This window comes from Lolium perenne, chromosome 5 (genome assembly GCF_019359855.2).
Source record: "Lolium perenne isolate Kyuss_39 chromosome 5, Kyuss_2.0, whole genome shotgun sequence".
Lineage (NCBI taxonomy): Eukaryota > Viridiplantae > Streptophyta > Magnoliopsida > Poales > Poaceae > Lolium > Lolium perenne.
The window spans coordinates 197,211,184-197,221,024 of NC_067248.2; the positions used below are offsets into that span (position 1 = coordinate 197,211,184).

Below are 9,841 nucleotides of genomic sequence, written 5' to 3' on the forward strand. Positions count from 1 at the left end.
GTGGAACAAAAGAACACACATGGACAACAATCGGTAAGTTAGTTGCAGATGGTCTTCAATTTTCCAGCAATAATTTCACCCCGCTGCCAGTAAACAGAGAAGGAAGAACAAAACAAAAATAATGGACATTCAAATGTCTGACAATATTGGCATTACATGTTCAGCACATTGCAATTTTTTGCACAAACAAAACACTGTAATACATGTGGAGAATGGAAATTAAGGTCAAGTATGAAAATTTAAAATGAACAAGGCAGTACATTCATTTTGCCTAATCCCCTTATCTTACGATGCTTCTAATCACCCCTTGATAGTTTTATACCTGTATTCTGTTAAACATTGGCCGTAACATTTTTTTTAGATATGGGAGCATGGCCCCGGCCTCTGCATCAATCGATGCACACAACCCTTTATTAATAAAATAAACGTTAAAGTCAAGTGCTTATTACAAAGAACATGTCTGGTAAACAAAGATCACTAAAACAAAACGGATCGAAACATCTGCAGACGAATATAAGACCAAAACTATCCGTCTAGAATCCTGCTAATGTGACGCCATCCAGTAGCCTGGAAAAAGCAGTCCTGAGTGACCTCCAGGAGCCGGTTGCATCCAGTAACCATAGTATCTCGCTGGTCCGACGGGAGCAGATATGCCCATAGTTGTAGCCAATGCGCCGCACGAAGAATAACCTGCAAAAAATTTGTGCCCCTTTGTTTATTAAAGATGATATCATTCCGGCTAGTCCAAATCGACCAACAAATTGCCGAAACACCAATTCGAATATATATGTGTAACATAGCTAACTCAAAATTAGAAGGATAACAGTCTTGCTAAGCAAGGAATATATATGTGTACCTAATTATCGTAGTCTGGTAGAAGCCCCGAGAGTAAGAATTGGAAAGAATACCAGGATGCAGTCCCTGCCAGGATGACAAAATCCTGCTTAATGAACTGAGAAACAAATAGAGTCAGTGCTATAAACAACTGTACATCAGTATCAAATTCAAAATGAATTCCGCCAAATCCAAACTAAAAATCAGCGTGTGGCATCACCTTACCTTACTTATCCATCTCTCGCCAGCAGACTGACACAGCATCACATCTGGTAGTTGGTGAACATGATAATATACCTTGAGTCCAACCTATGGAATAAAGATATTGATCAAAGTCAAAGGTAGCAATGCAAGGATCTAACCCACTATAATCCGGTATAGCTTGGAGTTCATGCAAAATCTCATGCATCTACTATTTCAATACATTCCTTGATGGTGTAAACATATTTTTATCTAGTTACAACATAGATAAAATCATTTCAGTTGATCTAAATATTACCTTGATTTTCTTGCTTGGATGTGATGGCAAAATCCTAACGAGATAGCACCATCCATTCATTATTCCAAGCATCGGCATACAACCAATCTGTGTCACAAAGTGGATGTGGAGAATGAGCTGCAGTTGGTCGGTCTCACCAGCGTCCAAACTCCAAAAGCAGTGAAGAAAGATAACAAACATGTAAGTCGCTTGTCCAGCTCGCTGACCTGGACGTCGAGCTTGGCCGGTTGGGGGCTGTCAAGCGACCTAGTCCGAGTCCACGGCGACCTGGGATCGACCTCCTCGTGCAGGGCAGTGCCGCGTGCTCCTCCTATGAGGAGCCAAGGAAAAGGAAAAGGGGTCAGGGAAGTTGAACATCAGAGATCAAGGCGCTCACACGTACGCGATAGAGGAACCTGGACGGCAGGTATGGAACTCATGGCGGACAGCGATACGCTCGTCAGTATGCAGAACAGCTTCGGAGCGAGGGCGCAGGGGCGGGTAGATCATGAGGGGAGGCTATCTTGTTGGCGGCGGAAACCTGGAATCATGAGGATGCTGCGGTCTTCCGGGGCGAATGAGCCAGAGAGGTTGAGCGCAGACGCTGGGAGGCGCAACAACGAGAGGAGGGGAAGGCTGCGTGGATCAGCTGGGGTAGGGGCAGCCAGTGGATGAAGGGTGTCGCGTGTGTGTCGGAGGTGGAGCAACGCACGGGCCTGGAGCGCAACCGTGTACCCTGGTTTTGGATCGCTTACCTGATAAGGAGTAAGGAGTGGCCCGATCTTCTCAGTAAGCAACGGTGGTGATGATGATCACGGGGTGATAGCAGCGGAGGAACACGACGATGTAGTGGATGATAACTTGTATGACGCAACGAGATCTCTCGATTGGTCCCTGTCGCCAATGCAACAGCTCTCAACCCTGCAAGATATTCGCAACTCCACACACTTGCGCACGTAGCCGCCGACCACGAAGCGGTAAGTTGCAACCTTCTAATTCCCAATGGAACAGCAGATCACACAAGACTTTTTCAGGATCTACACAATATCAAGCAATATGGTGTAGGGAATTCAATAGTTTTGCAGAGTAAACAACTAAGAACTAGGGTTTATCTTAAACGTGGTCTAAAGCAGTTAGGGGGTCGTCCAAGGCACTTATATAGGCGTCCGGGACGAGTTCTAGTCGAAAGATACAAGTAAAACCGACCCAGAAATAGATCTGGTCGAGACAGACTCGGACTGGTCCGGTCTGGAACCCGGTTGACCGGGCCAGGGACCGGGCTGGCCGGTCTGGGATCCGGTCGACCGGGCGCCAACCGTAAACGTCGCAAAACTTCGCACGGTTGGCCCCCGGTACGAGCCTGATTAGCGCCGGGAAAAATCCGGTCTGCCGCCCGGTTGACCGGGCCAGGGACCGGACGGGCCGGCGTGCCGACCGGTCTAACCGGGCTGTGGACCGGCCTGGACTTCTTCTTCTCCTCTCGCGCATGCCTCCCGCTCCTCCCTCGCACGTCCATGAGATATCTTCATGTCCAGCTCCACGTCCATCTTCATGTCCAGCTGCTCCTCTACTTCTCGTGCGATGCTCGTCTCCTCTTGATACCTGATGATACATAAGTAATAGAACTTAGGCAGTATAAAGTTCTCATCAATCAAAGTATCGTTTAGAAACAAGTTCACCTGTTGTTTAAGTAGCTTCGCACGAGCCCTTGTAATTGGTCCAATCCGAACTTCATCGGACTTGAGCTTCACAGCAGGTTCATCTTCAACTTGTAATGACGGAGGTAGTAGTGAGGTAGGGATGTCCTCATCATCTCCCCCCCCCCCTTCAAAAGGAGAAAATTACAAAAAACCACCACATATCAGGCAGGTGTTTCAAAAAACCACCACTTTACGAAAAAGTTTCAAAAAACCACCACTCTAGAGCTAACACGTTACAAGAAGCACTGATTCATCTTTGACACTAGTTAAATCACGAAACTGACACTTGGGACCCGTTGTCAGGCTGACGTGGCAATCAATAAACGGTCAAGGAGACCATCAGTGAGCAGATACAAAATTATGGGTGTTTTTGCAAGTTATCGTGGGACCCACTGTCAGTTCCATCTCCAATCTCTTTCCCCATCTCTGCTCTCCCCCCCGCAACCCCTTCTTCTCTGTCAACGGGGAGAGCCGGCCATCAACTCACGGTGGAGCACCTCCTGCAGTATGTCCAAGTGGCGCACGAGCAGGGGTGGATGGACGGGCGTGCGAGACACCGATCTGTGGAGCCCCGCCGGCGGCCGCAGCCGAGCTTCTAGAGGGCGGCACGAGCGAGCACAGCCAAAGCCAGCACGGGCGAGATCCGCGAGGGGGCGGCGCAGGCAGCTCGAGGGGCGGCGAGGGCGAGCTCCGCCGTGGCTCGACTGGCCGTCCCTCGAGCGCAGGTTGTTCTCTCCGGCCATGGCAGGTAGCGACCGCGAACTGCAGCTACTGCGCGGCGAGCTCCTGAGGGCGCATGACCTGGGGCCTGCAATTTCTCGCCGGAGGTTGGATGGCCGGGATCGGCGAGATTTGCTTCGCCTGGCAGAGGTGAGGAGGGAAGGAGGGGGACGGCGACCTGCTCGCATCCGGCGACGCTAGCGGGGGCAGCGGCCTGCTCGTGCTTGTCCCAATCGCGGTTGTTGAGATAGCACGGTCGTGCTCGTTTCTTTTTTTTTTGGACAAAAAGGAGATAATAATTCTGATCTGACAAGTGGGGTTCCTCCGAAATTTACAGAAATCCCCAAAACTAGAGCTAGTCTACCATGAGTCTTCCTTAACAGTTTTTGGTGTGCCACGTCAGCCTGGTAGCGGGACCCACTGTCAGTTTTGTAATTAAATGATCGTTAGAGACGAATCAGTGCTTCTTGTAACGTGTTAGCTCTAGAGTGGTGGTTTTTTGAAACTTTTTCATAAAGTGGTGGTTTTTTGAAACACCTGCCTGATATGTGGTGGTTTTTTGTAATTTTCTCCTTCAAAAGGCGTCGACCTCGACGCTCCAAGGTCTTCTCCGTCATATGGTGTCAAATCAGCAACATTGAAAGAATTACTGACACCAAACTCATCAACTGGAAGATCTATTGAGTATGCATTATCATTGATCTTGGCAAGCACTTTGTAAGGACCAGCACCACGAGGCTTCAACTTAGACTTCCGCAGCTTCGGGAACCTATCCTTGCGAAAATGTACCCAGACCATATCACCAGGCTTGAACAACATCTCTTTGCGCTTCTTGTTCATCCTTGCAGCATTGCTCTTGCCTTTCTTGTCTATCAACTCTTTAGTCTTCACATGGATCTTACGCACAAAATCTGCCCTCTTGGATGCCTCCATATTAACTCTCTCATGTATGGGCAAAGGCAACAAATCAAGTGGAGTAATGGGTTTGAAACCATACACCACCTCAAAAGGACACAACTTCATGGTAGAGTGTACGGCCCTGTTGTAAGCAAACTCCACATGTGGCAAACACTCTTCCCACTCCTTCAGGTTCTTCTTGATCATGGATCTCAACAGTTGTGACAATGTTCTATTCACCACTTCAGTTTGTCCATCAGTTTGAGGATGAAAAGTAGTGCTGAAAAGCAGCTTCATTCCCAGCTTTCTCCACAGCGTCTTCCAGAAGTAGCTCATAAACTTGACGTCACGATCAGAAACAATAGTCTTCGGAACTCCATGTAGTCGTACAACCTCCCTGAAAAACAGGTTAGCAATATGCGACGCATCATCGCTTTTGTGGCAGGCAATAAAGTGTGACATTTTAGAAAATCTGTCCACTACCACAAATATAGAATCATGGTCTCTCTTAGTACGCGGCAAACCCAACACAAAATCCATACTAATATCCTCCCAAGGTGTAGTAGGTGCGGGTAAAGGAGTATACAAACCGTGAGGCTTCAGCTTGGACTTGGACTTGTTGCAAGTAATGCACCTCTTCACAAACCTGTCCACGTCCCGCCTCATCTTTTGCCAATTAAAGTGGTCAGCTAGCATGAGTAGTGCGGTGACCCAGCATACCACTGCATGTTGTAGTATACAAGTCGTTGATATGATCTTTGCGAAGGGACTTCTTCACAATTTGCCATATCCCTCAGAGTGGTACAACAGAAACATTGCAGGTCATAACACTCCATACTTTATTACAAACATGGTCTTAACAAGTTGGTATTCTCACAGGTCCTATGAGAACACCCTAAGATACTACTTAAGTACGATTACAACTCATAACAAATATAAAGAGAGCTCAACAACTTACTTAGGTAAGTTCTACGTTGCTCGGCTCTATGATGCTAAGGTATGTCACTACTCCTCCACCTCCGTGTCATCTGGTCCGTAGACTATCCCATAGTCTACGCCTTCCACTCCGCCGGTAAGATCAGGTTCTTCGTAGACCAGCTCGTAACTTCCTTCTGGTGCTCCATCGTTGATGGCCTCCACTTCCGGATCACAGTCTAGCAAGGGTGTCGAAAGAAAGTGAGTACAGAGGTACTCAGCAAGTTCTAAAAGAGTAAAAAGGTGTTTGATGCACTAGCTACGACCATTGATCAGGAAATCGCAGGTCAATGAATGTTTTGCAATCATTTCTTCAAAAGGTTGCTTTTATTATGAAAACTATGCCCGTCAGTCTTCACAGGTTGACTAGAACTTCGTGGAGTTCCTTTCTTGCCGCGTTCGCAGTTCCCTTCCCGGAACAAGGAGTGACAGCCACAATTTGATACACTCTGCAGAGGTGCGTTACTTTTCCCACAAGAGATCTCACCCTTTTTGCCATCCGTAGGGACTTGCCCCCGTTCACACTTCCTTTGGTGTGAGGCCAGGTATAAAGATCCAAGCCCACACCGCCTTCTCCGCGACTGCAAACCCACCCTTTTGTCCAACCGTACACCCCCAGTAGACTTCCCCCGATAATACGGCTTTACTCACGGTGTACTCCGGACAATCCTTCATAGATCGTAGAGCCATCATCACTAATGGATGGGGATTTAAAAGGCTATCCCAACCTACGGCAGTGCCTCCAACACCCCGCTGGCTCTACCAATCCGTTGGCGTGCAGAAGGGAAAAGATACGGCTGGCTTCCCCAGGGCCATTATAGATCTCATGGTCAACGCGATTTGTACGATGCTAGAATCACTGGACGGCATTGGTGATTAATCCTAGGGTGATATAACCCATTGCAATGGAACCTCCACCATATCAACACATACCATGGTTCCATTGCCAGCCACATAGTCATATTCATAGTTGGAAAGTAACATTTTATTTGCGATGCAGGAATGATAAGTATATAGCTTTGCATTAAAGTAGTAGAAAATACTCAAGTTGACATGAGCAAGGGTGAACTTGCCTGTGGACTGCGAGATAGTGCAGTTCAATGCAGTTGATGGAACCTGGACCTCGGGTTCTGTAAGAAGCATCATCGTCCGGTAAGGATAATGTTATAAAATCCAGATAATGCAATCATGGATGTATTATTTTATGTTGGATCCCTTTACCCCGCTGAGTTATATCGATTTAGGGTTGCGTTTAAGATTTATGTCTTCGACAGTAATTTACAATTGATTTAAAAGTATTAATCATTGAAATTCACACAAAGTACAACAATTCAAAGTAAAACTATTTTACTTGATGATTTCCTTAGTCATTCCAAAAATAATTTGAAATTATAGAGTTACCTCTATAGTTTTTGGAATAAAAAGGAATATAGTATTTTCTTGGAAAAATACCCTTTTCAATAGAAATGACTTGGAATATTAGAATTTCATTTTGAAATGTTTGAAAATAAGTATTTGAACTTATTTGAGATTTTTCCTTGAATTTTTTAAATACAAGGAAATAATAGTTTTAAAATTCCAAGTTATTATTTAAATTCTGAAAATTCATAATTCTGAATTTGTTTCATAAATTCCATTTCATATTTTATTCTTGTTAAGGTTTATTTTTCATTCATTAATCCAATTTTTAATGGATTTTTAGAGTTGTATTTGAATTATTAAAATTTGGTAAAGTTCTGGCCTTTTTATTAAATGTTAAAAGACTAAAATACCCCCTGGACCTTATTGGGCCCAGCCCAATAACCTAAGCCCATGGGACAGCCCACTAAGGCTTGCCCCATAGCGGCTCGGTGGAGCCGAACGGCCCACCGCTCTCACTCACTCGGCCCTCTCTCGCTTTTCGTCTCTAACCCTAGCTTCTCTCTGGACGCCCTGGCGATGGCGTCGCCGCCATGGCCGCCGCCTCGCTCCGGCCATCGCCGTGCTCCTCCGCCGTAACCACCTACCGATCTAGAACCGCCGCGTGCAGATCTATCGATCTGTCCGCGTAGTTTTCCCCTTCTCTTCCTCTCCTGGCGAATCGCCTCCGTGTTGAATCTCGGGAAGAATCGCCTCGACGAACTCCGGCGAGATCTCGTCCTCGCCGACGATGGGTGCGTTCCTGGGGTTGGCTTGGCGCGGGTGCTGCTTGCAGTACTCGTGCCGTCGCCTCAGGTGCTTCTGCTACGGTGGTGCTGGGTTCATGTTTGGGTTCGCCGGCGTAACGTCGGCGCCTACCCTGGACTCGCAGCTGTTAGGGCCGCGCGAGCACTGCCTCGCCATGCCCTAGCTTCTGCTTCCAGGCGCAAGTAAGTGTTGCATCTCCTCCTTCTCTTCTTTGCGCCTCCCTTGCCACTGTTCTTCTTCCGCCTCATGCTCTGTTGCTCTCTGGTGATCCTGTGATCACGCAGAGCCATGCTATTGCTGCGCAATCTTCCTGTGCTTCTGTTTACTGCAAGCTCATGGCCCAATTACCATTTACTGGTACTGGCACATGCTGCTTTGCTTGCTATTCATGCTGTGCTTGCTTCTCTGCTGCTCCTAGCATGCATTGTACTTGCCATGCTCTACTGTGCTTGCTCAAAAGCTAATTATGCCATGCTATGCTTGACTAAGTGTACTTGTGATGCATCTGTGACACTTGTGTGTGTGCCAGTGGTGCCTGTGATATACTTCAGTGCTTTCTATGCAAGCCAATGATCCATTGGATCATTCCTTGCTTGTTGGCTAACCTCTCTGTGTAGCTTGGCTTGCTATAATTGATCCATTTGATCAATTCAATTATCAGTGATAGCTTAATTACTGGCTAATACTGTGACTAAGTGATTCAATTATCTTGTGATGCTGATGCTCAAGCATCACTATGCTGTTGCTTACTTAAGCTACTGGACTTGCTCCAGTGGTTATGGTGCAGTGAGTAAATTGTGTTGCTTAATAGTGTGCTACTGTCAGTGCTAAGCATGGATCTGTGATAAATTCATGCTTGTATTAATTAAATTATGATGAACTGCTTATGCAGTAATGATTTAAATGATTTGCTTGCAAATGACTTAGCTGTTCATGATTATCTGGCAAGCAATTGAATCTGAATCCATTCCTGGATAATGATGTGCTATGTTTGGCTTCCTTTTAATTGATGCTAAGTGTGATGTGACCTCAGTAGCCTTGCTACTGATTGGTTGCTTACTTAGTTAGTTGGATCTTGTGGCTACTCAACCTTTGCTTGCATATTTGGGAACCATCCTTGAGATGAATGCCAATATGCTTGCCTGATGAAAATCTAGGGTTACTGATGGTTCATAGCTTAGGATTTACTGTGTAGTCTTAGCTGCTAATCCTTGCAATTCATCTACTGGTGCTATCTGTGCATGTGATCTGGCTAGTGTGTGCATCTGTGCATGTGTGCTAGTTTCTGTGTACAAGATCTGTACCTAGATGCTTTCTTTTTTAGTAGCTTTTGACTGGCAGTAATCCTTGGTGAAAACCAAGTGATGATCCACTACAAGAAAAGTTCTGATAGACAACGTCTCAAAATCGTCCGCTAAGGGGTATTTTTCGTCGCCTATGGGCCTAACCCGACGATATGGGTTCTGTTGTGGAAACTGCGTCAGGCAAAGTCCTACGACGATTTTTTCGGTCCGTCGCGCTTGGGCGCCCTTCCGCCACGGAAAATCGGACCGTTGCCCAAGTGTTTCCGGGAGCCCGTTGACTGCTGACGTCATGCAAACTGACACGTGGCAGACGCCGTTAACTGGCAGTTAACGACGTTAACCGGCTGAAACCCCGTGGTAGATGGTAGGCCCACACGAGGCCTGCCACGTCTTAAGCGGGCCGGCCCATTAAGTTTACGGGCCGGGCCAGCTGACTTAGTTTGACCGGTCAACTATATAGCTGGGCTGGTCCATTACTTACGTGGGCCGGGCCTAACCTCTAAAGTTGACTGGTCAAAACTTTAATGGGCCGGCCCACTAAGCATGTGGGCCGGGCCGAATGCACTCGTTTGACCGGTCAACAGGCAAAAGGGCCGGCCCACAAGACATGTGGGACCCACTTTCCTGGTATCGGGCCGGCCCATTTACAAAGTGGGGTCCACATTAAGGCAACTGGGCCGGCCCAAGAAGTTATTGGGCCGGCCCAATTAGCATGTGGGTCCCACTTTCCTGCTATCGGGCCGGCCCATTTAGTACGTGGGGTCCAC

At 47.0% G+C, this 9,841-nt stretch overlaps 1 protein-coding gene across 3 annotated transcripts; it reads right to left on the reverse strand.

Annotated features, from left to right (window-relative positions):
* Positions 1-385: 385 nt before the first annotated feature.
* Positions 386-2,032, reverse strand: LOC127301566 (uncharacterized). Of its 3 annotated transcripts, none has more exons than XM_051331828.2 (6): positions 1,729-2,032; positions 1,512-1,643; positions 1,334-1,420; positions 1,055-1,143; positions 857-952; positions 386-690 (listed from the first exon to the last, which is right to left on the reverse strand). In XM_051331828.2, exons 1-6 carry the CDS (start codon positions 1,750-1,752, stop codon positions 534-536), a joined length of 585 nt encoding a protein of 194 aa, XP_051187788.1. In that variant the 5' UTR covers positions 1,753-2,032; the 3' UTR covers positions 386-533. The 3 variants fall into 3 exon arrangements, with proteins under 3 accessions (XP_051187788.1, XP_051187787.1, XP_051187789.1); XM_051331827.2 differs by having other exon boundaries at positions 1,540-1,643; positions 1,729-2,028; XM_051331829.1 differs by having other exon boundaries at positions 1,060-1,143; positions 1,540-1,643; positions 1,729-2,023.
* Positions 2,033-9,841: the final 7,809 nt, after the last annotated feature.

Bases quoted from the DNA above. Each gene is read 5' to 3' on its own strand.
- LOC127301566 (XM_051331827.2), bottom strand. From the start codon at position 1,822: ATGATCTACCCGCCCCTGCGCCCTCGCTCCGAAGCTGTTCTGCATACT. The intron at 1,144-1,333 runs GTAATATTTAGA...TTTATTCCATAG, and splicing joins ATCCAAGCAAGAAAATCAAG to GTTGGACTCAAGGTATATTA. The intron at 953-1,054 runs GTGATGCCACAC...TTTGTTTCTCAG, and splicing joins AGATGGATAAGTAAGGTAAG to TTCATTAAGCAGGATTTTGT.